Source organism: Epinephelus fuscoguttatus, linkage group LG1 (genome assembly GCF_011397635.1).
Source record: "Epinephelus fuscoguttatus linkage group LG1, E.fuscoguttatus.final_Chr_v1".
In the NCBI taxonomy this organism is placed as follows: Eukaryota; Metazoa; Chordata; class Actinopteri; order Perciformes; family Serranidae; genus Epinephelus; species Epinephelus fuscoguttatus.
In genome coordinates, this window is record NC_064752.1 from 21,197,727 (window position 1) to 21,225,286 (window position 27,560).

The 27,560-nt window shown below is 39.8% G+C and overlaps 1 protein-coding gene across 1 annotated transcript in view; it reads left to right on the forward strand.

Moving 5' to 3' along the window:
• Positions 1-27,560, forward strand: part of atg7 (ATG7 autophagy related 7 homolog (S. cerevisiae)) — a 119,343-nt gene that overhangs the window by 50,749 nt on the left and 41,034 nt on the right. Inside the window, exons 17-18 of the mRNA XM_049588974.1 lie at positions 8,565-8,645; positions 19,860-19,982. Of these exons, the coding sequence (XP_049444931.1) occupies positions 8,565-8,645; positions 19,860-19,982 (204 nt within the window). The remainder of the gene's footprint in view (positions 1-8,564; positions 8,646-19,859; positions 19,983-27,560) is intronic.

Here is a 27,560-nt window from a genome sequence, read left to right on the forward strand (position 1 = left end):
ACTGACCTTCATTTCTTAAAGTAATGATGGCCACTCGTTTTTCTTTAGTTAGCTGATTGGTTCTTGCCATAATATGAATTTTAACAGTTGTCCAATAGGGCTGTCGGCTGTGTATTAACCTGACTTCTGCACAACACAACTGATGGTCCCAACCCCATTGATAAAGCAAGAAATTCCACTAATTAACCCTGAAAAGGCACACCTGTGAAGTGGAAACCATTTCAGGTGACTACCTCTTGAAGCTCATGGAGAGAATGCCAAGAGTGTGCAAAGCAGTAATCAGAGCAAAGGGTGGCTATTTTGAAGAAACTAGAATATAAAACATGTTTTCAGTTATTTCACCTTTTTTTGTTAAGTACATAACTCCACATGTGTTCATTCATAGTTTTAATGCCTTCAGTGAGAATCTACAATGTAAATAGTCATGAAAATAAAGAAAACGCATTGAATGAGAAGGTGTGTCCAAACTTTTGGCCTGTACTGTACATTCAGACAGACATGAGGAAAACAAAGTGGTTTTTGGAAATTAAAGCTTGTAAACTTGTTCTAGTAAAAACCCAAACACAAGTATGAACCTGAATATGAGCATTATATGGAACCAAAACTGTAGGAGCCAAAATCATGAGATATATTTGATTAACTGTGCAGCCCTGAGGCTGTATTGACGCTGCTTTTTTTTATTAATAACTGGAACAGACAAGAGTGTACATCCTGAGGTTGCACAACCACAATGACATATATAAGGTAACAAGTGGTTAAAAGGTTCATATTACAAAACCATGAAGTATTCATCTTGATGTTGCTGGAGGATAATACGATGATCTGGCCTTGATTACATGTTGAGCTTTCAGCGTTGGGATGGTATGAACAGTATGTATGCTGTATATTGTTTTACTTATGCTGTGCAAAAATATAGAGGTCAGCTTTTGTTACTTTGGTGTTATGTACGCTGAATAAACAGAACAAAACCTGCAAGACCTCAGTTGTTTGTGTGGCAACTTCTGTGGTGCATTCGAAGCTGCACTCAGCAGTGATGCTTTCTTAGACCGCGTTGTGTTTGAATTTATCCCCGATATTTTGTCTACCTCATGTGAACAGAATATTACCTCAGCATCAAATGTGCTCAATACAACACCACTGAAAATGTAATTGAAGTACAATGAGTACATTCACTCAAACACGGTACTTATAAAAGTACTTGTGAACAAAGTGTATGACTTTACACATCTACTCCATGACTCCATTCTTTTACTTGAAACAAAGGGGTCTTTTACAGAGTGGTATTGCTGCATATACATAAAAAAGGCTTTGAATACTTGCTCCAGGGCCAAGACAGACTTTTCAGTGAGAGGCCATCAGCTTAAAGGGGACCTTTTATCCTCTTTTCTGATTTCATACTTGTATTTTAGGTTTACATGCTCTAATGTTCAAAGAACTGAAACACCTGTATTCACCGTGTCCGATGCAACCGAGGCTGAAACACCAAAAAAATCTCTGTAGCTAGCAGGGCGTCTGCCAGTCCTTCAAAAAAAAACCTTAAAATGTCTGATACTCAACTTTTTTTAGGCCTTAAAGGTTATTAAACAGGCTTAAATTTGAATTTGTGAAGTTTTAATTGCCACAAACATTTGATCTAATTTTATTTATCAGTCTTTTTATTGCTTTTTGTCAACATGAGTCAAGCTCTTGAGCATAAACATCATTTCTGATGTTACAAACCTTTAAATATTATAAATTGTCCTAAATTTGGTTGTTTTGAACAACCAACATTTGAACTGTTTTCCCCTCTGTTGAGGTGGGTTGTAAATGTGCTCTGTCCTGTCTTGGGGCCCACTTCATCTATAGCATTAACATCCTTCAGTTACTGTTGATAGGCACCTTAGACCTTCATTTTCCACAGTCACAGCATGTCTTGTTGTTTTCTCCACTGCTTTGTTCGTTGTCCGAAGTTCCATCTGTGGTTATTTTTACACGGTCAAAGTTACGGACAGTTAACACTTCAGACTCATTATTATTAGCAAAATTAAAACAAGCCTAAGTGAACCCCAGTAATGCCACTCAATGCCACATTCTGATTGTCTGTTGTACTCACCAGTTGAAAGGGCAAATTAAAGCATATTAACACAAAGTTAGTGATGTGGTATGTAAAAAAAAAAGTGGCTCTGAAAATAGAGCTTTTCGCATTGTCTGACCAAAAACAGGAAGACATTTTATGATTTGAACTGTAGCTATGCATGTTTCTGTGTATTATCTGTTATAATGAATCTTATTCTTATTTTATGATTGAACAACAACAGTAGAAATGGGCCAAGGATAAAGCCCTGTGGCTCACCATGACAGCCCATAACTAGATATGAAGTGCTGCTGTTGTGGGTGAACACAGTAAATTCAATTTCATAGGTCAAGGAGCGCTGGAGTTGAGGTCAGACCAGATAAAGCTGGAAGCAGTGGTTATTCATATTTTTACTGTGGGAAGTCTCAGATCTCAATAAACATGATATGTAGTGATAGTCAGTGAGTTGGCTCGTTAATACTTCCTGAGGGACTGTGGAGAAGAAAGGGAAGTTCATTCCTGTGTGTGCCCTTTGTTAGCCATTTTTCGTGGACTGACCTTTGGCTGAGGTTTTTGCGTGTAACTCTATTTATTTTTGTAGAGAGATAAAGGCTATAGACAGTATTGTGAATGGCTGCTGTGTGCGTCTATTTTTATAAATCCTTTCTGCAAAACTCTGGATGGAGATGAGATTGGATTTATAAATTAAGTGACTCATTTAAAGGTTAATTGGCCTGCACGTTTCTTTCACTAATCTTAGTTTGTTTTGACTAAAGAAAAAAAATCAACATTAGTGTGAATAGCAGTGTGACATCAGAGGCGTGACGCTCATTTTCCAGTGTTTACCAAGGACCACAAACACACACAAAAAATCATAATATTTAAGCCCTATCAAAAGCATTGATAAATGGTACAACATCAGTTTGAAAAAGTCTGTATTCAGATTAATATATTTACAGGAATGCTGCTTTGTTCACAAAACCTTTTCAAAGCATTATAATTCAAATAATGATTATACACTCTGGACCAAGGGCTCAACAAACAGACGAAGAGTAGATAATCTGCAGCTCTCCAAGCTGTGCCCTTTTGCTTACTGACTGTTATCACATCCTCAAGTATCTCACCACCTCCATTTGCATCATCATCAGTATTCATCACCCTGAGAATCTGAATTTCTGCCATTTGCTCGACACCTCCGCCGCTCGTGGTATTTCAACCAAGTAATTCGGAGAAAAGTGGCATGCAAATGTGTTGTTGTATGTGTGTGTGTGTTTGTATAGGGACAGAGACAGAGAGGGGGTGAAGGCGAGAGAATATGATAATAATGACCAGAGAAATGCAGGGCAGATAATAGGCAAGAGGGTGTTAATGCCTCAATGTCTGTGTGCGTGCGAGTGTGTCCAGTTCTGCCTCTCCTCCAGCTGTCTACTGCTGATACATCACACTGCAGATCAGTAGTTTGGAGCTGCAGGCGTCTTTTCTGTGGTGCCACAGTGACAACCTGTGGTGGTTTACAGAAAGTACATGAAATATGTTTTATGAACAAGTGTCTGAATAAGAGCGTGCAAATACAGGATTTTTGGGAGACATTTTTGATAGCTGTCACCCTTTTTCTTTTGTAAATGTACCTTTAGATCTTGATCCTGACAACTGTTGTGTACTCCTGACACTTTTCAAGCTCCATCCCCAAAACTCACAAAGCACTGTTTTCTCTAAACATCTCTAAAAGCCATAGAAAGCTTTGTGGTTGTTTCAGGGTAGATTTGTGTGTCTGAGCCCAGGACAGAGCAATCAATCTACATTATGCTGTTTTGCTGTGTTAAAATTAGCTGATAAAATGGATGGTGCATGGACTTGTATTTATGTAGCGCCTTTCTACAGTAGTTGTCCGACCACTCAAAGCATTTTTACACTACATCTCAAATTTACCCCTTCCTTCACACACTGGTGGCTGCCATACAAAGTGCCACTTGCATCAGTTTAAATATTCACACACACTCAAAATATGGGCAGAATTTATCTTGACCGAGGATACTTAGACACGCAGAATGAAGGAGCCAGGGATCATCATTTGATCATCCGATAAGTTGACAACCTGTCCTACTTTCTGTGCCACAGCTGCCAACATACTTGTCCCTAACTCAAGTCAAATTGAGTAATTTTTATTCATATAGCCTATATGACAAATCACATGTTCATAATAAAACAGTTACAAAGTAAAAAAGTGCTTAACATGTCAATAATAAAAACAACCAAGACATGAAAACAACAACTTAGTATATGAAAACTGAGGAAATCAAAGACAGTCTAAATTAACTTAAACCTCAAGTAAAATCAGGAAAGCCTCTCCGATAAAAGTTTTAAAAAGGGAATTAACCCTTTGAAGCCTGGATCAACATCACTTTTCCTGTGCTTCGTTCAAATGCCTTAAACCTTTCAAATCTGAGCAAATTGATTTGATTTCTTTTGAAAACACAGGGGAAAAGGCAATGAGCACCTTGGCAAGAACTGTTCCACAAATTGAAAGAAATCTTTAGTTTTAGGGAATTTTTTTTTGTTTTTGACCCTTTAAAACCTGAATAAATTAGTTTATTTTTTCCCCCCAAAACATGGCGAAAAGGCAATGAGCAACTGAATACATTGCTATAAAATTGGCAAGAAATTAGTAAAAACTTAAAAAAGAAAAAAAAAAACAAGAAAATTACTGGAAAAATAACTATAATTTTTTTTCTATAAAATTATAAGAAGTAAAGATATTGTTTTCTGGATTTCTTTTTATTTATTTTTTGGTCATTTTTTTTAATAACCTGCCCCTTTTTAAGAACTTGTTTTCAGTCACGTTCTTGTCATCATTTACTAATTTCTTGCAATTTTTGAGTCACTTCTTGCCAACTTGGTCATTGCCTTTTTCCACGTTTTTTTCCCGACAAATAAATTAAACCAATTTGCTAAGGTTTCAAGGGGTTAAAAGAGATCACTGACTCAACTGTTCCAGAGCCTTAGAGCCGTTTGCCTCAAAGGTGTGCAGTGGACATAACCCTCTATCCTAACATCCCCAGTTCGGATAAGTAAAATCTCCATCGAAAAAAAATTTTAATGGGCAAAACAATAAAAAAGACAACAGGGCAGACAGATATATAAAAGCAGTCATGCACAAAAGACGAAAAAATCAGGACAACAAAATTATAGATTGTTAAGACATTTATGACGATTATTATTTGAGCGAATGTCAAGGAATTTCCAGATGCCACCAGACAGGCACACATTCAGTATTCTTATTTCAGAGCTATAAATGCTCGTTGTCAGATGCTCAGACGATACATTTAACAGTGACAGTAATAGGTGTTTTTCAGTGCTCTCAATCAGTATGGCAGCATTGCAGTGCTTTTGAAATCTGCACTGGGTTGTACTAGCTTTGTGTTTGAGTGACAAGAGAACGCTAGAGCAGTGGCTCTCAAATGGTGTGCCGAGACGCAAATCCAGATGTGTCGTGAGATTTTGTGATTACCACATAACATTATTGCAATATTCAACTGAGCCTGTACAAAATGTTATGAATTCATTTTTGATTGACTGTATCAGTATGTTGTGGGCACCCATTTCCTAATAAAGAGGCAAACTCTACTTTAAAAAATGTAATTTCATTTCATTTCATTTAGAAAACCTTCATGGGGAACCTATTTGTCACCATTCGTGTGAGGGAATTAATAGTGTGTGACATATCACATTATTTAACATTATTTCCCTTTTAAATGGATGTGTTATTGGTGCTTTGATGTAATCTTAAAAGTTTAAAATAAACTCTTAAATCATTTTTAAAAATATTTCATGAGTAATAGCTGGTTGTCAAATGTTATTTGATATTAGTTAATAAAAAAAACCCTTTTTGTTGTGACAAGAGTGATAACACATATAGAGGCTGTTGTGCACAGATGTAAATACAGGTGTGCCTTGAGATTTTGGCTTGCCCTTTGGTGTCCCTTGGGTACAAAAGTTTGAAAACCACTGCACTAGAGACTTTTAGTAACTAGTAGTTAGTTTGTAATTAAAACAACTACTGAAATTTGTTGCACCACGACTGCTTGGGGCATAACCTAACTAATATGTAGGACATGAAGTCATAGTGGCTTTAGAGATCCAAGGTCATGGTTACTGTGGTCGGTGAGTTTAATCCTGTGACATTTAATTATTTACACCTATCCGTGGAGAATGTGCAACTATTCAGTTGTTACTTAGAGTAATGTTGTAACTTATCGCCATGGTACAGCTGCTTTTTATTTAATAATGCATAAATTACAACTTAGTAATAACTTGTTATAACTAGGTTGTTTGAATTTACACACAGGTGATTTTGCTTTTAAATGTCACAAGTCTGACATACAGTGCCTCAACTATCATTTTCTTCTTTATACTTAGCTGCAAAATTAAGGACAACAGTGAGAAGAAGCAAGGTTACTTTGTAGTATCAAGGATAATGAGTCCTTCATGTCGATGATCATACTTTAAGATCACAAAGGTCCCTATGATCCATGACTTTGATTTCTGGAAATCCGGGGTATTTTAAGGAGGGAGAATTCCTTCACTCATTCATGAGCTATCGTCCACTCTGTATTAAGACATACAGAGTGGACGATAGCTCATATCGTCCACTCTGTATGTCTTAATACAGAGGGGGATAAAACAAAATTCACCAAACAAAATAAACATAAATAAAAGATCACTTCAAAGTCAAATAAAATTTCCATTTTTCCCCCAATATTTTTCACATTTTTAGTCTCAGAGAAAAAGTTAGTTTTTCCGTAACATAAATTTCCTTAGCTGTTTCTATCCATTCAGAGGTTGTTGGAGACTCTTTACTCAGTCATTTCCTGGTTATTGCTTTTTTACAACCTGCTCATAGTATTTGTAATAAATATATGTCCTGCTTTATTAGCCTAGCTGGCACATGTCCCAAATACATTACACTGAAGTTAAAATCCAGCTCTGAGCTCATTATTGATGTGATCTCTATAACCACATCTACCAAGTAAGAAGAAACTTTAGGACACTCCCAAAAATATGAAAATGACCAGCAGACATGTTACCACACATTCTCCAGCACTGAGCATGTTCAGGTTTGTTGCTTTGTATTTTTTTTTTTATTTTGGGACTGGTTGAATAATTACAGCTGGAAGCACATTTTATTTACACATTACATACATACCTGGATTTCTTAACTCAGTATATACTGTCTGTAAAGGCTGTGCAGTTTTAGAGCTACTAGTCTTTTTAAGTCCACCTCACTTGCCCACACTCAGCCATTGGTCTGATTTACTCATCCTCTCACCCCTCCATTTGTTATATCGCCTACTGAACATGTTTGCTCTGCCAGGCGTCCTCTTACCTTTGTGATAAATAAGTACAGCCTCGACTGCCTTTAATCTTTCAGTCTTTTAAACATCCTTGAATGTGCCATTTTAGTTGAAACAATCAGCACACAGATGAGAAGATATAAAGGACATGGAAAAAACAGAGACAAATAGCAAAATGAAACGAGCCTCCAGCTGAGTTGCAGAGTTAGTACACCATAACCAGATAACTGTAGGTTACCACACAGGCTGTGCTAGTGCCAACTTGGAGCCATGAAGCGTAATTAAAATAGGGGTGCATGAAGTCATCATGGAGCCAATGCACCCAAATATCTCAGCCAAGACACGAAAGCTTTTAATTTCCGCCCCTGTCCACGTGATGTGCATTATGCAGTACTTTATCCGCAAGTGTTCAAAATATTTGTCAGTTCTATCATCAGATAATTACAGCCAGGAAGAAATTTCATGGTTTGGACTACGTGCGTCACCAGAAAACATAATGGGCGAAGCTTTTATCAAAAAAAAAAAACCAGGATGATGTGGGTGTAAGAGAGGAGGAGGGGGAGCGATGAAAGGAATATATTGGTGACGGGTGGTGTTTCGCCAAAGAGTTGTTGGTGTGTGTGCGTACATGTGTGGAGGGTTCTCTAGACAGTAATCAAGGTAATTAGCCATAATGAATGAAGCCATGAATAGGAGTGAAAGCTTTCAGCAGTGAGAGATGTGCAATGTGAAAATGTTTCACTGGAAAATACTGTAGCACATCTGACACCAGAGGGCGCTTTCTGCATGATTTTTAAAATGTAGAAGACATAAAGTCAAACTGCTTCCAAATTTTCAAGCCTCACATTTAATGTTTACTACTTCACTACTTATTCATTACTTTTGCTTACAAAGAAAAAATGTTTCAAGGGTACGATCTTCTCTCAAACTGAATACTTGCTGTTCAATAGGTGCTTTTCGTGAACATATACTGTGTATTTCTCTCCCTGTCATCTTTCTCTGGTTAAGGACCTTTTTTGTGTTCACATAATTTAAGTTTTTAGCATTCATGAGTGATTTGAATGTGGTTTTGAAAGGAGCGTTCCCCCTTTGAGTGCTGTTATGCAATTTTGCGCCTCAGTTTTGTGTCAGTTTTTGATGTTTTGGTCTCTCTCCCATAGATCCGAGGCTTTCTTTCGAGGTTCGACAACGTCCTGCCTGCAAGCCTGGCCTTTGACAAATGCACGGCCTGCTCACCCATCGTAAGTAGCACATATTGTAGCTAAATACTTCAAATTATATGTTTTTTGACAGTATATGAAAGACTGACACGTTGATGCAGAAAGGCAGCTTCTGATTTACTTATCAGATTAGCCTCTGTTACTATGTACCAACACTGTGTTGAAACATAAATTGCAGCCCTAGCAGAAATAAGGGGATTCCCATCTCTCCCATTCCCACATTGTTAAGTCAGTGGAGCTGTGTTGAAATGTTGCTCCTTGAGGAATACTGAAGATGCAAACACACACACACACACACACACATACACACACACACACACACACACACACACAGAAAAGCTGGTAAAACCATATGGTAACAATCAGGCAGCAGTTGCTCATTGATGTCAGTGACTGTCGTATGAGTGGAATTAGCTCCCACCACTGCAGCGTGGGTGTGTGTGCATGTAAAGATGGGCTGCTGAGGGGTCCACACATCCCAAATCAGCCAAGCTGGGTGGGTGAAATTGCCTTCGTGTCTATTTACCGCGCCACCATTGGTCTACAGCAAACTGACCAATCATTACCCCAGGTGGCCCAGTGGTTAGCAGCGTCCAGCGATGTGATTGGCTGGTGTACATTAGTGTAAGGGGGGGGGTGCAAGTTAGAGAGGGAGAAAGTAAAAAAAAAATGTGAAAGCAAGAGAGGTGGGGGGGATAAAGAGAGGAAGTGCAGGGCTGAAGAAAGGGTGTTGTGATGAGTGGCGGGCTGGTTCTCTCCCTCTTTCTCCCCTGATCTCAATGCAGCCTTTGTGTCTATAAAGAGGTCATAAAGCCCCAGATCTATCACTTTCATGTGAAGACAGAGTGAGAGAGAGACACACAGAAGGAGAAACCAAGTGGCAGAGAGGGGGAGGGAGCTGGCCAGCTTGTACTCTAAAAGTTTAAAGTTTTTCTCCACCTACGCTGCTGCTGGAAAAAAAAGAAAAAAGTATGAAGTTCCACCCCATCTTATGGTGTCATGTTTCTGCCTGTGTGACTGATGAGATTATTCGGTCTGAGTGGAGGGTTCATAAGGTTTGATAGGGACCGGGGTAAAGCCTGTGTAGTCGGGAACAATGAACAACATGAGTTAGGAAAGACGATCCTTTGCTGAGGCAGGGATAAAGGTTATGTAGTGAAATTGGTGAATGTGTTTTGATTGAGTTAATCCCGCCCACACACATTTTCCCTCTCTATTTTGCATTTGCTGCTTATCTGCCTTTCACTTCTTTTTTTACCAGCCTCCTCCTATTTCACTTCTCCTCTTTTCCTCTCCTCTGCCTTACCTTCTCTCCCTTCCTGTTCTCCCTCCCCCATATCTCTCCTCCCTTTGTGTGTCCCTCTGTCCATCCATCAGTGCGTTCACTGTAATGTGTGTGTGTCTTTGTCTTCTGTGTGTGTGTGTGTGTGTGTGTGTGTGTGTGTGTGTGTGTGAGGGAGTGCACGTCTGTCTGTGTGTATTCCTGCCGCAGTCAGCTGTGTGCTGCCAGGTCACTATGGAAACAAAACAATTCAGCCCCTGTCTGGGCTGGAGCAGTTCCTGTAGAGTTGGGGCTTTTTACTCTGTATGTGTGTGTGTGTGTGTGTGTGTGTGTGTTTCCTAACTCTTTCTGGGGCTGCAAGCCAATAAAACTACACGCCAGAGAGTAAATCACAGCTGACGTGGCTTTGTCTTAAACCATGCCAGACACCTCTTACTACAACTACTTGTACTAACACCACCAAATACGCTACCACTATTAATAGCAGGAACATTTTTCACATTCGAAGTGCAAAGTGTTGAAAAGAAACTGAACTGGTCAATATCACAGCTCTGTGTTTTTCTGTTGAGGTATTTCTTCCTTCTGAACCTTTCAAAAACTAGAGCTGGTTATATTTAAAGGGACAGTTCAATGAAAAATCCATCAAACATAACAGAACTAGATGACACTCAGCTTGTGGTGCTCATAGCGCCAAAAAACTATATTTAAAAAACCCAACAGCTACTATGTCTCTTTACAGGAATCATAACCAGGATACTCAAGATATTCCACAGACCTTGTTGTGAGAGGTTTCATGTAGGAACGATTTTCTTTCTACGGAATTACAACATTAATGAATTCCTCCTCTGCTGAGCTGTAATGTTAGGTAGCTCAGTGGTGTTTGGTGAGCTAGCAGTAGATGCACGCTCTTCTGTGCGGTGATATGATTGGTGGGGGTAGTTCAGTAGATAGAACAGTTCCTACATGAAACTGCTCACAATAAGGTCTGTGGATTATCTTGAGTAACCAGGTCATGATTTCTGGAAAGAGACATTGCTGTTGAGTATTTCAAATGGGCTTAGAGCACCATGAGATGAGTGCCATCTAGTTCTGGAACTCCCGGACCTCATTGTTTTCTCGATTTGTGGACATTTTCAGCTGCTGTTGTTCTTCTTTGAGTTAGCCACTAACTGCTATCAGCTATTTTTTAAATCTCCCTTGGTGTGTCGCACACAGCTGTGCCGCCCATGATGCCATCCTACCAGCTGTCCCCTTTACGCAAACATTGTTGTGGCGCTGTTACTACCTCTGTTGCCAGTTCAGAGGCGAGACAACAATTCCGCTTTTGTACTTTTTATACAGAATGGTGAGGTGGCATAACAGCATGAATTTCCTGCCCAAATGAGGCATTGTTAAAGTGGCTTTTGACTTTGAGAGGTAGACATTTTATAATATCCACTGCAGCTATGCATGCTTCTGTGAATTATCTATTGGAATTAATCTTCTTTTGTCTTTTATGTATGACCATATTCAACAGTCGAAATGGGCCAAGGATAAAGCCCTGTGGCTCCTCATGAAAGACCATAGCTAGATTTGAAGTACTGCTGTTGTAGAGAACAAAATTAATTCAGTTTCATAGATTGAGGAACACCGAAGTCGAGGTCAGACCAGATAAAGCTGGAGGCAGTGGGTCATTCAGCTCTTTACTGAGAGAGGGAGTTTTTCAAATGTATTTATATTTATTTATTTATTGGCACTCTGAGCACCACAAGCTGAGTGCTATCTTGTTCCATTATATCAGAAAGGAGGCAGACATCTCTATGGCCAATATCGCCAACACGATTCACACCAAAACAATCTAGAGTGATAACTAGCACTACAGACAAGAGTAAAAATATGTATTTTTGATTATGGGGTTAACCGTACCTTCAAAATAAGTCATCCTTGTATCACAGATTGTAAAGATTAAAACCTGATTTTAGTCTGCAGATCCATATCTATTGTAATTTGGCTGAATTTCGTTTCCAGCACCTATCCCATTAAAGGTCCTACGGATGTGAAAACACAATGATGAAAACCCTTTAAATAATCTAAAATATATAGGACATGTACCACTACACTGAAACCATGACTCAACATTATGTCTGTCTTCAAGTGAGTACCAGTAAAGTGGTAAAAAAAAAATGAAACACATTGCCCCTCTAGTTTTGTGAAAGCCAATGATCCAGCAGAAATGCCAAACATTTTCCGGTGTAAGCTTTCCAGATGACAGGATTCGCTGCTTTTCTCTGTTAGGTAGTTGTCAATGAAATGTTTTTGTGTTTGACATTTTTAGGTTTAACGATGCAATTTTGGGCGCATAATGGCTGCCTTGTTTATTCTGCTTCCAACTGGAGCGTTGGTTGTGTACATCCTCAAAAATGAATGCTACATGTATGCAAAGCACAATACAACATGGACGGTACAGGCAGTGTAACATACATACTTGATGTTGTCACCACATGTTTGATGTAGGGGCCTTTTATGTCCCATCTGCAATTGCGCCGCTGTCGCTTTTAGTGCCACCATCTAATGATTTACATCGTAGTAACCTCTGCAACTGTCAGCGTGTTTGTGGTTGACATCATGTCATGAGTTCTTAGGTAGGCCCTGAAGTGGAATCCTTCAGGAAGTATTTGGACAGTTACTTTCATGACCCAACTGTTGTCTACATTGACACGTGGTTACCTCCTGCCTAAGTTGACATAACAAGCAATTCAAAGAGATGGCTGCAGGAAATATTTAATATTTACATCTATACCAGCCATTCCTTTCATACTAGGTGCAATTTCTGCAAATGTAATCACACATATTAGATTAGATAACTCTCAATATTTTTACTTTACTATGTGCTGTTTTTACATATAGTGTAGACATGTATGTGTTGCACAGCAACCACAGAGTGTTAAGTACACATACTTAATGAGCTTTGCTTCCTGTGAAGCGTGCTGATCCTCTGGAGTACCATAAAGTCTTAGTGGTTACTTAATGAGTCAGTTGGAGTTTGTGTCTAACCTGGCGTGTTGACCATACACGTTAACAGCGGAAGTCAAAGCCATTGAATCACCAGGAAGTGTTTACTCATAGCATACGGTAAATGTTACATCATGGCGAAACCACAAACCAAGAACCACCAAGCATTTCATAGATCGTTATGCTTCAGTCACTGATTTGCACTTACAGTCACATAATTGTACTGTATGTGACTGCCAACTATGTTCTGTATGTTTACAACTTAAGGTAAAGCCCCTGTGAGTCACCCAATGTATGTCTGATGTGTTTAAAGATGCTACACATGCACACCCATGTGGGCACACACATACACAGCCTATAGAGTGTTTTACTTTGAGTTAATCTCCACAGTTTGGATCCACAAACAACTTGATAAAGAAGTCGTCACCACTGACACCTAAAGCCAGAACGGAGAGATTTATGTAGCTCCATAAGGAAGGAAGCTTCGGGACAAGTTCACATGTACATGCATGTGTACATATGTGTAGCACACCATGTAATCCAGATGTTGATGATTTCATGTGTTTGTAGCTTGGCGTAATTGTGGCTATCCATCAACAGCACGCAATCACTACTGAAAACATTGGCGCCTGATTAAGACTACAAACCTTGTAAACGTTTCAAGTCTCTTCCGTTCTGTGTGTCTACATATGTTGATGTTTTTATGGCATATTTCCCACAGTGCTTCTGGAACAGTACAGTTTGAATTAGTCAGATGCTAGATGCTTCACTCCACTGTCAAGTTTTCCAACCCTTGTAAGAAAACGGTTTCTTTCGTTCAAATTATTTCTATTTTTTATCAACTTGTATCATCTGTACAAGAAAGTAATAGGGCCAAACACTCAGTTTTGTACAGTCTAAGAATCTCTTTAATACACAGTTTGATGTAGGTGCAACTCTCTGGTCATAATTCACGACCCCGTCTGATTTGATTTGGTGAATTTTTTCATCTTTTTTCTGTCTTTTTAAAGTCGAGATAAAATGAAAAATGGCTTTTTAACCCTTTAAGATCACATCCCCAGACATATTATGCATCTATTTAAGAACGTATGCCAATTTTTTTTTTTTTTTTTAAATAAAATCAATTTCTTTATATTCTTATATCAAAACTCAGTCATGTTGTCTTCCTGTAAAACAAAATATGACGGGTGCTTATATAGTACCTGTCAATTTCAACCAATAATATCATGACATCCACCCATCAATCAATGTGCAACCTAACCAAAGCTGCACAAAGCTAGTAAGCTAGCTATCAACAGCATGGTATGTTGGTGTGTCTTTGTTTCCCCAAATATAGTGGTTACGGGCCGTGTGCCATAATTTATTCAGCTGAGGAGAGTGGTTTCTATGACAGCTCCAGATTATGTGAAGGCACTTTACAGTGGACTGCTTCAGCAACTAACGTTGCATGTAGCACACGATGGATTTCATCTCGCATTCTATGATAAATACTACATTCCCATTGGCGTTACACCATCTGGGTCTCACTGTAATGACACGCCCTAGGGGTGGCCATCGCCAGAGGACAGTATGATATTATCACGATACTTAAGGTGGTGAGGTTAGCCCTCATGTTCGTAGTATTCCCGGAGTATTCTCATTTGACACTGCTTGCAAATCGCATGCATCATATCCAAACACAGACGGCGCATTTCTGGTTTCTTTCTTTCCGGTGCCTCCATCTTTGTTTTGACGAAGTTCCTGCCAAATGCTGTTGCTGACTAGCCTGGAAATCCAGACTCAAAGCTAGAAAGATTTTGAGTCTGGCCCTCACCGATACACCCTTCCTACCCAAGGGGCCTGGTGCCTAACTGAGGCATTTCAAATGCTGCCGCACGCAATTGGATAGCACGATGGCCAATCAGAGCAAAAACAAGGTGACATTCATTGCACTAAGCCCCATTTGTTAGCTGAAAAGTGGGCCTAACTGATATATTATGCTTGTGTTGTATCCCGTCGGCAAACCGGCAAAAACGTCCTTCCTGGAAACAAAGTCTTCTAGGGCAGTCTTCTGTTCCTCTCTCAAGGAAAAAGATAAGTGTAGTTGGCTTAGCGTTTCTTCCAAAGCTAAATTGAATTGAATTGAATGAATTGAATTACTTTTCGACTCCTACGGCGCAGCACATGTTACGCCCGCCCAAAGCCCGCCTCTGTCAGGTAGACTGATGTGATTGGTCCGATAGCGATTCAGCGGGCTCTCCTCGTCGGGGCCAGATCCCCAGGCAGTGCATATTAGAATTTGCTAGGGGCGGGGCATCTGGATTTCCAGGCTAGTTGCTGACCTCACCAGGAAAAAAAATCAGCACCATCTAGTGGACCGAATAAGCAATTGATTGTATTATTCTAGTACCACAAGTTGTGTTAAAATGTGTATTAGCTAAATTAATGATGTATACAATAAAAGATCGATACTTGGCATCCGTTTATCGAAACAATATCCCCAAATAAAATGTTGAAATACTATGCTCTATTGATTTTCTTCCCCCACCCCTAATACGCCCACTTTTTAACATTCAAATCATATTCCTACTTATATTATTTCCTACCTGTCTATTGTGTTTCCCTCTGAAATGTCACAATACTGAAGCTTGATGCCCTTGAAATATCATTTCATCTGGACTTAAAGCTTATTTTTTCCAATCTAAAACTTCCTAAACCAAGACTGTGCCCTGGGACTGGATACTGTAGAAGTCAGTGATCATGATCTTATCTACTACTGATATGGACATAAGTAGTCTCGCCACCAGACAATCAGAGATCTCCGCCTTCTGATAGTCTGGGGACACTCCTTTCTAAAGTGTGTTTAACACACCTGCAAAAACGGCCGGCAACAAAGCAACGCCTCTTGCATTTTTGAAAAGGACATGCCTTCTCGGAAATGTGTGCTCCCCCTTTTCTCGTCCGCAAGGAAACAAACACACGGAGAGCTTGAAAATGGATGCCGAGAGATTTAACTCCGTTTTATGAAACGTGTGCTCATCCGTGAAGAAAATATTTTTTCCAGCGGATGTCTTAGTTACAACATGATTGAGCTAACTGGAGTAGTTTCATGTCGTATCCGACAACGGGAGGCTTTTAACAGATGACGTCCTGATGTTAGCTTTGCTGCTAGTGTTAGCTGTCCCTGTCAGCTGCAGCCACTGATGCTTTCTAGACATCGTGATTTCCCAAAACTGAATAAATACCACACATAGCAACACAAAACTGCTTTGCTAGCTCAATCATGTTGTAACTAAGATATCCGCTGGAAAAGATATTTTTTTCACGGACCGTTTAATGAGTTATTACCTATTACAGACACCGCTAATGGCTAACAGGGCTAACAGCTAACAGTTAGCCCAGCTAAACGTGCACACAGAAATAGTAATGTTTGTTCAATCATTGTGTTTATAGACTTTACAAACATTGGATTAGTCCAAACGGTGATACAGTGATGTGAAAAATGTGATATATAGACTATATATATAGCTAAAAGCTCTGCTGGTTTTCTACCCGGAAGTATTTGTAAACAACAAGGCGATTCCCTCTAAAGTTATAGTCTGGCCGGACGGATGAATCATGGCCTTGTAAAAGATTATGTTTGTTTCTTTTAGTTGCCGAGAATGTATCGCCGCAAACGCAACAAACATCCACTAACTTTGATGGTATTCTCTGCGAGCGCAGCTGAGCCATTTTGTAGCGCTACACGTGTTTCTAGTGAGACTATGTTTACGAGCAGAGAAGAGTTCAGCGAGCCACCAAAGGACCGCCCTGCAGATTTACTATTGGTTCTGCAACGTAGGGAGTTTTTTAAACTCTGAAATTGTATCCGCCCATCTAAACACAAAATCAGGGAGAAAGTCATCAGTCTTTAGTTAAGCAAAGCGTCTAAAGACTGACTTGTGAGTCTAGGACATAAGTGAGTGATGTAAGTGTTTATAACTGTGTGTCAGTGTGCATCGCTTGGAGTGACTTCATTAACTTTATCATAAGATCATCACAGTTATCAAGTTGCTTTCTGTGTCATGAGCATCTATATTTCAACAAAGTGGGTTTTGGACGTTGGCGTCTCGTGTAACGGATCCTGGGGATGGAAGTGGAGAATCAAAGAAATAAAAGAGAGGGAAGGAAAGAAAAGAGTGGTTGAAAAGATGAACGAGGGACACGTCAGTGTGTATTGTGTGCAGTGTGTCTGGCTCCAAGACTAGACGCCAGGTCAGTCTGCGAACACACACACACAGACAGACGTTGATGCACACAGTGTGTTGATGTCTGAGGCAGAGGTAACCCTACACCTGCAGAGGAGGGTCTGTGGGCGTCCATGAAAGGCTTGGCCAAGCTTAGGAAGGTAGCCGAGAGGGCAGAGGATCTGTGTGTGTGCATGTGTGTGTGTTTTGGAAAGAAGGTGTGGGTATTTGAAGTCAGTACTGGTAGGAGATCAAGGTGGACATGTCAGAATGATTGCAGAGGAGTTGAGTTGTGGTGTTTCACAGGTTGTGCCGATGGACCAGTGGCTGCATTTAGAGAGAAAGTTGCTCTTTGCCATCTCCTAATGTTTTTGATTTAGGCGGACAAGTCGTGATGCATTAGCACAACTCAGCTCTCCACTCAAAGTGTACACATCAGACTCAAAAAGGACTTTCACCAAAGATGTAATGTTTTGTGAAGAAAAAACACTTTGAAATGTCTCAGACAGCATCTGATGTTTAACTTCAGAATGCAGTAAAAGGTGAAGAGGTTCATTTATTTTACAAAACCTTTAATACCCTTTTGACTTAAAGTATCCTCAATCTAAATAGTGTTAATTGTAGCATTTAAATGTGGTGCCTCAGTAACTCATACTTCACAGCTACTTATTTATTAGAGCTGCCACAATTAATCCATTCATTGATTAGTCAATTGACAGCAAAGTAATTCGCAACTATTTTGATCATCAAATAATTGTTTTTAGTCATATATTTTCAGCAGAAAAGACAAACATTTGTTGGTTTTTTGCTTCTTAACCCTTTAATGTTCTGCTCAACCATTTGATAGAGCACATTTTGAGTCACTGTGTCTTAGCTAGAATTGTGTTGAACTTAACTCAACCTGATTGAGCTATCTCTACCGTTCAGTTTAGGTATGGTATGCAAAAGAGATCTACTAGATGTCGCTGTGTCTTTAAATAGTATGCCTTTTCAGTTCACCTCCATCAGAAAGTTGGTAACAAAAAATGTCAGTCTAGCTGTGAGGGCTCTGTGTGGAGGTATATTCAAAGGTAGGCAAGTTATGTTCAATTTCTGAGGTCTTACTGAACAGATTTATGTAACTTTATACAGAAAAAAGTCTAATAAAGATCAAATAATTTTTCAGTAATATGCGCCAATGGTTGATTTGTCTTTTTATAGACTATAAAAAGTCAGTCTTTAGATGCTTTGCTTAACTTGACTGATGACTTTCTCCCTGATTTTGTGTTTAGATGGGCGGATACAATTTCAGAGTTTAAAAAAACTCCCTACGCTGCAGAACCAGTAGTAAATCCACAGAGTGGTCCTTTGGTGGCTCGCTGAACTCTTGTGCTCATAAACATAGTCCCACTAGATACACGTGTAGCGGTACAAAATGGCTCAAGTCACTGTAAGTCCTTCATTTCCACAATCTTGTGGACTGAGCACATGTTTGATAAAACGGAGTTTAATCTCTCAGCATCCATTTTCAAGCTCTCTGTGTGTTTGTTTCCTTGCGGACGAGAAAAGGGGGAGTGCACATTTCCGGGAGGGCGTGTCCTTTTCAAAACTGCAAGAGGCGTTGCTTTGTTGCCGGCCGTTTTCGCCGGTGTGTTAAACACACTTTAGAAAGGAGTGTCCCCAGACTATCAGAAGGCGGAGATCTCTGATTGTCTGGTGGCGAGACTAGTCTTTTTATTGTAAAAGTAATAAAGCTAAGCTAATGTATTTAAAATTGACTATTTGCTAAGAAATAAAAAAAAAACTCTTATCATTTATTGTTTTTAGTGATACATTTAATGTTATCCAATATATGTAGGTTAAAATAATTTCCTTAGTATGATTTTTTTTTTTTTTACAGTCTGAAGCCATGCTCAACCAAACAGTTGAATTGTCCTTTCATGGTAAAGGTAGTTTTGATTTATAGTTCTTATCAAATAAAAAAGGATGAATATTTAGTGTTGTTAATACCATATATTTAATGTTGTTCCATTTTATATATGACAAAAAAAATATATATCAGTATTATTTTTCACCATTTCTGAGATGTTTTCAAAGTACTGTGTAAATAATATTAGTACTGGTAGTACCACTAATTCCATGGTAACATATAGATATATGTTGGCTTACTATCACATTACTAGCACAGTCTATAGTTTGCAAATTTGATTCTTCTTTCTGTTTTACTATATTACTATAAAGAGCCATCTCAAGTGTTTGGTAGAGGCCTATATTTAAAAAACTATGGGCTGTGTTAGAGAGAAAAAAAAAGATTATCTCAATGCAATGATTGGTAGGAGTTTTCTTAGAACCATATGAGAATGGTACAATTATGAGTTTTTATCTCTGGTGGAATTCACTTACATTTAAGAGTGGCATCAGCTTATTAAAAGCATTTTAACCTAAACAAAGAATAATAATAATTTAATTGATAGTGAAAATAATCGTAAGTTGCAGCCTTACATATTTTTCTCTCTTTCTGTCAATTTTGTTAAGTACTCTGTATATTTCACATCATTACAAAAGGGTTGTTTAAGCTGCTCAACTGTTGTTTACACATGAATTAAAGAAGGAGAGTTGAAAAGCACAGACTTCCCAATGTGGTACTCAATGTGAACTTTTACTATTAAGTCAGAATAGATGTATTGTTACCGTATCAACAGACACTTTTCCTTGGAAATCACCTGAAAATTGTTCTTTGTTCATGTTGTTGTTTGTTTTGTTTGTTTTTTTGTCAAGGTCCTGGACCATTATGAGCGGGAAGGTTTCAACTTCCTGTCCAAGGTTTTTAATTCTTCACACTCATTCCTGGAGGACCTGACGGGGCTGACGCTGTTGCACCAGGAGACACAGGCTGCAGAGGTGAATCACACTCACATATACACCTCCACAAACAGGTACAGGCAGGCACGCAAGACCTGCTGCACTCCGATACACAGGCTGCACTGCAGTGTCAACATGTGCATGGATTTTCTTTCAAACCAGATTTACGAGAGAAAATCATATTCCTGGATATGTATCTTACATCTTTATATATTCGATGGTGAGTTATTTGGTGTTTTGAGGCACGAGCAATCTTGTCCGTAATAGGGAAATTAGGGTCCCCTCCCTGAAGCTGCTGACCTGACACACTTGACATGAGAGAAGGAGATGACTCGGGGGAAGCTTTGCCCATCTTTCTGGCAGAGTTAACTAATTATCATAAAAAGCACTGCAGAGGCAAGGTGCCAGAAGTGGATGAAATTTGCCCTGAAATGCTGAAAGCTCTGGATGTTGTGGGTTCCCATTTTTTAAAAAGGAGCACAGGCTGTGCTCAGATTATTGGAGTATCAGACTGCTGTGCCTTCGTAGGAAATCTTTCTGAGTGAAGTTTGCCCGTCTAGTCTACAAGGATTATGTGGATGTTGTGTGGAGGGCTTATGATGGTGTTCTCTGGTTTGTGTTGTAGGGGGTACAGGCAGCATCTGGTTTTTGAGTGAGAGCTGAGCTGGGCCTGGGTATTGTTGAAAAAATTACGATACCAGTATCAATACTAGTATCCTTAGAGTGATACTGATACCAATAGAGTACTTCATTTCATACCATTTTTTGTCTACTTCATTTGAAACCGATCGTGGTTGGAAGCATTCAGTTGTTAAAAATGCCACCAGATGCCACAGGAGCATAGTAAAGACATACTTTAGAATGTTTTGGTGGCATCTTGGCACATTGAAGTGTCAACTCAGTCAAAGACACTGTGCTCGACTTCACCACATTACTGACCGTATGGTTTGTAACTGCTTCGCTAGTGGGCCAATCACACACAGCAGTAAATCATACAACACTTGCAGTGATTGACTGTGAGCAAAACCATACAAATACACATTTTTTCTAGATCTGGGTACAGTAGCTTGTTTGAAGGCGTCTTTTGGTTGCTAGGAAAGGACAATTGTTCCACTTAGACTTCCAGTCTAGTGTTTCTGTTAAGTTTAGTCCTCTGAACTGAAATACACACACTAGGACATGGCAAGATTAGTTTTAGGACTTTGTTGCTCAATGGTAGATTGTTCCCTTCGACAAGATACAAACTTGATATCAGAAATAAAAGTCTACTGCTTCTTAAAGTGATAAACCAGCGTAAATCATGGATTGCAGCGGTCAAAAGAAACAACGTCGGAAACTCCAGGGTCCTTGGAACTCATTTTATTACTGATAACTTTAGCAATTTTTGAGGATAATAATGGCAAGACAGATAAACAGCACAAACAAATGCAAATGTAACTCTCTCTGTAGACTGTTGGCTAGCAAGCATTATCTTAAAAAGGCTCACTTATCTGTAATGAAATTAGCGTTACATACCTCAGAGTTTCCCAACAGTGTCCAGTTCTTCCTTTGACAGCTGCAACATGGTTTGCGCTTCTTTGTTTCTTTAGAGAAGCGGTAGACTTTTATTTCTGACAATTGTACTTTATGAAATGGAAAAACCTACCACTGGCAAGGTCCTAAAATTAATTTTGCCTTTTCCTATGGTGTGTATTTCAGTTGTGGACTAAAGTTTAGCAGTTCATATGCTGTTGCCGTGTAGTAGTGGCTGGACCAAAAGTTTGTGGAACAGTGGAACAGCAATGTCATTTCCTAGGAACCAAGGGATGCCTTGCTTCGGTCTATAAGTATTGAATGCAAGAATCGTTTGAATGTAAAAGTTTCACTACTACTTGGAAGCGGGTTATTCGTTCGTGTACCGATACCCAGCACTAGAGCTGTGTTCTTTTCTAGGCAATAAGACAAGCATATTCTGAGTAGGCAAAGTACTTCACCAAGGTGTTTGTGATTTTCATGGATTAAATCTCTCGGCAAAGCTTAGGAATATAGAGTATCTTTCCCCTTTGTTCATTTCTGGATTGCATCTGTTTTTTGCAGGGATGGTGTGAAACCAAGTAAAGAGTCCAACTCCAAGTCTCAAACAGTCATATTCCGAAAATGATGGTTAGAATGGTGGAAATCTTCACCTGAGCTAAGTTCAAAAAAATTAATCTGGATCAGAAAGAATTATCCAGATTTGGAAATCCCTTGTTTTGCTGTCCAGGATCAGAGGGTCCATCTTACTTTTGTGACGTTTTTTGAAATCAACATTGGATTGGATCATCCTGATCCAGCTAGTGAACGAAACAGAGATCTTTGAGATTATAACTTTAAAAAGTTTTTATTTGATTTTGACAGCTATTTGGTCGATATTGGCTTTAAAATGAACTATTGGAATCGGCCAGCATGCTTTTTCTTATTTCACACAATGAATGAATATTACATATTCCGAAAGTATTAAATTACATGTCTCCATCTGCAGGTGGGCCATCACGATAAGAGTATGCATGCATATGATGTTAATTCCACTAAAGCTGAGACTTGATGATCACTAAAATTAGGTAGGGAAAAAGGTGGATAAATTAATATCAGTATCGGTTATTGTCCAAATAAGTTGTTACATATTGGCATAATAGATATCGGCAGAAAATCCAATATTGTGCAAATATATCTTGAACAGTTTAAAGTTTTGTTACATTTTATTCCTGAAATCCGCCCTCCTGCTAGGATCAGACTAATCCTGTTTTTTGTTTTTTTTGATCAAAGGTATTCCAATCCTACCAAAAGTTTTGAAGAACACATACTAAAAGTTTGTTCCAGATCAAAACTCCAACATTGGAATCCTTTTTTCTTTTGAACAACCCATTTTCAAGACTTCATTCTATCCAATAGCCGAAATACGATCTGATTACTTTTGAACAACTGGGCCCTGGGGTAGCCACGTTCTCCCAGCCCTTCAAGTTGCTACCCCAGGTAAAGGCTTTTAAGTATCTTGGATCGTGAGGGTAGGACAAAGTATTACATCTGGATTGTGCGTTAAAGGGTTTCAATATCCCGTCTTGCCTTGGAATGCCTAAGGAGCAGTCGGACCTCATGGCTGGGGAGAAAAACCTCTGGGAGTTCTTCCTTAGACCTGAACCTGAATAAGGGACAGAAAATGGATGGCAAGATGGAGCTTACCATGGAGTTTTATGACCCTGGGAAATACATACAAAACTCTTTATACGGTTGCAAAACATCTGTGTCCTCATGTGGAAACTAAAGCCTTTTGTAAGAATTTCATTAGTAGGATTTCTCAAATTAAATGTTTTAATAGGAGCTAGACTGTTTTAATTCAAAGGCAGAGATATTTTTGTCCCTTAACCTTGTTCTAATTAATCTGTTGCCATAGCAGCACACAGTTGATGTCTATGGAACAACGAGCGGCAGAAAGTTCCAACAAACATCCAGAATACTTGGTGGTGGAATATGGGTGGTTTTCCTCAAGACTCCCCTCTGACATGAGACAGAGGGAGTGGAGGGAGAGACAGAAAATGAGTGTGTGTGTGTGTGTGTGTGTGTGTGTGTGTGTGTGTGTGTGTGTGTGTGTGTGTGTGTGTGTGTGTAGGGTTGGGTCTGGTCTTGCAGAGCTGTGGGAAAATCCCACGTACTTTCTCCCCAACTCCTACTCATAACACACAGATGGAGGAGGGGAGAAGAAGAAAGCAAGGACGCAAGAGGGAAAGGAGGGAGAAAGGAGGATAGATAAGAGAAACAGTCGAGGGAAAAAAGGTGAGGAGGAGGAAGAATGGAAAATGAGATAGAGCACGACAGTAGGAGCTAGTTAGGATGAAAATATATCTTTATATATCCCTCTTTCCCTCTCTTGCTTTCAAGCTTTACCTCATCCCCTATCGTTCTCTCTATCTGTTGCGATTGTTCCTCCCCTCTCTATTCCCCCCTTCCTCTCGCTTGATGAAGTGTGTTGAAGAGTCTGGCGTAGCTCCCTTTCTCCTCAATCAGAAGATGGAGAGATTGTTTTGATTGCTCAGCCCACTAGCGCCAGAAGTCTTAGCGCCTGTTTCCTGTACACAGATTAGCTATTCCAAAAACTACTGCACTTGGAGGACGTCCCTTAAAGGTTTTTTTCCCTATTCCAGGAAGGGACAGAAGTTCTTCTCCCGCTCTTGAAAGCATATTATTACTTATTTCATGCGGGTACCCACTAGAAACAGGCCTGTGGCTCGTTTCGGATCTTGACCCATATTTTAAAAAGTACTGGCCCGAAATAATGATAATACTCTCTGTAAAAATTAGGGGTTTAAAGGGTCCTTGTGGGATACCTTTTTTTATGTGTACATGTTTGGATTGTATACAGCTATGAGTCATCATTGGAAGATGATTATCGCTTCCAGTGGCTTACTTACTGACCCGTTGCTTTTAGGAGGTTTTTCCTGTATCCTTTGTTTAGAAGTTAGACGTAATGCAGGTCTGTGATGTTTAAACTGCGTCAGTGTAATGACTGATTAGGAGCACAGTAGAACTGGGCATGTATTGCAAAATGTACGTGCATGGATTACAGTGGATTTAAATGACTTTCTATGCTTATTAAGTTATTTTTACAATGCTCTCCTCTTTCCCTAAAGCACGGTACTGAATTCATTACAGGCCGCGTGTGTGTGTGTGTGTGTGTGTGTGTGTGTGTGTGTGTGTGTGTGTGTGTGTTTTTGTATGTTCAAGTGTGTGTAACCATTCTAAACTATAATCTACGTCACCAGATAGCAGTACTATGTACTTATGGCCTATTTTGGGCAAGTTTGTAACCTGAGAACTACTTTTTATGCGGTCACCGCAGGGTTTTGGGGGAGTTCAAGTTCGGTAAAAGTTTAGACTGACTGAGAGTGTGTGTGTGTGTGTGTGTGTGTGTGTGTGTGTGTGTGTCTGTGTGTGTGTGTGTGTGCGCGCATATCAGTGTGAATGGCTTCTTTGTGAGATCAGCTCGATAGGGATTTCAGACTCTGGTAGGAACATGGCAGGGTGGAAAATGTACTATGAATCTGGCGTCTGGCAAATTAGTTACATGTATTTGAATGTTTTTCAAACATTTATTTTCAGTATGCATCGTGCTGTATCCTCAGTTTTATGAGGCCATTCGTGTTTGCGGTGAGGAAAGTCAAACATGACAAACCATTTTAAATATTCATGATATGATCTGTACTCTACAATTTGGTATGGCCAGTTTCCCTCGTATACTGTAGTAATTGTAACTGTCACTCCATAGAGTGTAAAGCCTCGGTATACTTCAAACAAAGTGCGTGTCAGATTGTCTAACTGCGTCTGAAGCTGTCTTACCGGCAGCAGTTGTTTTTCCAGAAACAGACAATGCGAGACCTCCCAAGAAAAGTGACACTCTGTCGTTTCAGTAAATGCCCCACAACAATATGTTTACACTCAAGTGACAAAGCCCTCCAGCTGCAATAATTATGACTCTCTGGCGATTTGTAAGTCACTGAGAAATTATGTCATCCTGCCAGTAGTTGTTTCATTTGTAGGACTTGTTTAAAAATCCGACAGTAATGCCCAATACACTGAGTATTGGGCCAGTGAGGAAAGGTATGACAGTAAGAGGGGTTTTTTTTTTAGTTGTCACTTTTTTATGTGTATAACTGAGTGTAACAATGAATTCCTTTGATTAGAGACAGTAAGAAAGTGTATGCTGTAATCCCCCTTTGTGCAATTCATCGTCTTGACACTCCACATACACACAATTCTTAGAAAGAGATTAGGAAGGCAGTGACAGGAAGAGGCTTTGACGGCAGGCTCAAATTGTGGCCATTTGGAGTACGTAGAAACACTTTGCTCAGTATAAACCATAGACTGTATATAAAAATGGAAATCAGGTCTCCACTTCCTCCCACTCTACAAAATATTCCTGATATGTGTGCTGTCATCTTCTTCATTTGGAGCCAACGTCTACACACTTGTGATCGGGAGATGGAGCTGTGGTATCGATGTCCCACGCGTACATCCATCCAACCGAATTGCGAGCAGAGCCATTGATAACAGGCACATCAATGGCAGGGTTCTCCCTGCCTATCTAAGACAAAGGCGGGCTGCCTGGGTGATTTTGGCTGCCGCCTTGGTTAAAGCATGTGTGTTTGCATGGGGGACGTTCAGATGTAGTGTCTTTTGCGCACACAAACCCATTACTTTCAGTGTAGACGCATGTCATGCTTGCTCATAACCCAAGTGCATTCGGTGTGACCGGCTTGTCTTTTCGTCCGGTGCACAGCTCCACGGACCTGCGTCTCCCTCCAGTGTTGTGTCAGATCCTGGTTCCCACTCGGGCTGTCTCTCTCCTACTGTTTGAGCTCTGCCCCATTTGAAAGGCGAAGGAAGCCCCTATGTGGAAAGACGTCGCCTCCGAGATGTACAACGTGTATAGAAGAGAAACACACATTTCAGGACTGCTAACTTGTATCATCAGAACAGACATGTCCTGTGATTTTCAGCCTCCTTTCATATTTAATAGAGGGGGGACAGTACCTGACAGTAATATTCTCAGCTGTCAGGATGTGCCTGCTGTAAAGGGTAAATATAATTATGGAAGGCTGAAAATCACAGGACATGTCTGTTCTGATTATACAAGTCAGCAGTGTAAAGCTCAAGCATGTGGGGGCCTCCTTTCATATTTAATAGAGGGGGGGACAGTATCTAAAAGTACAGCTGTCAAGATGCCCCCCACCACAGGCCTTTGCCACCATAGTCTTGAAAAAACCCAGGGAAAACCCTGAATGGGTGTGCAAATTTGGGGGAAAAAAATTATTTATTGATAATTGTAAATGGACTTAGGGTCTTGGTACCATGTCTGAAGGGTTACTTTTGGTTCCAAAGGTACCATAACGAAAGTGTTTGGTTGAAACGGGGCTTTAGACAGCCACGTGTCTGAACGGATACCTGACTTCCTCAGTCACAAAATTTCTTCACATCACTTTCGACAAGTTATGTGTTTGGTTAAATGTAGTGAACTGAACATTGTACAGAGCATCAAAACAAATGTTAAACCAGCCATCTGTGTCAAGGTGCAGCACCGTGTCGGCATGTCAGAACAGGGTGTTGTGTTGGCTGATTAGCCTTTCCTGAGTGTAACCTCCCTGTGGAGGGCTGGGTCGGACAAATCAACACACGCAAACCACTCAAAAGAGCCTGAGAGGAAATCAGTGTCTGTACAGGATGTTGTACCTCTCCTCTGACGCACCCACCCACTGTCTTTGGCTTGGCAGATTAAGTTATATAAAACACTGTATATATTCAACCATTCATACTCATACATACACATGAAGGGGGCAGGCTAAGCCTTATTATGTGAGAGGACAGAGGACAAAGGAGATGGATTTTCTCCATTCAAAGTCGAAGTGTTGTTATAGCCCTGTTATATTATTAGCACAATATCAAAGGGCCATCTATATCTTTACACTGTGATCATTATATGGTGAGGATGTTGTGCCTTTGCTTCAATACACATGTCATGCTCTAGTGCAGGGTCGACAACCTTTGTTATCAAAGGAGCCGTTTTTGACAAAAAAATAAATAAATAAATCTCTGGAGGTGCAGGACACA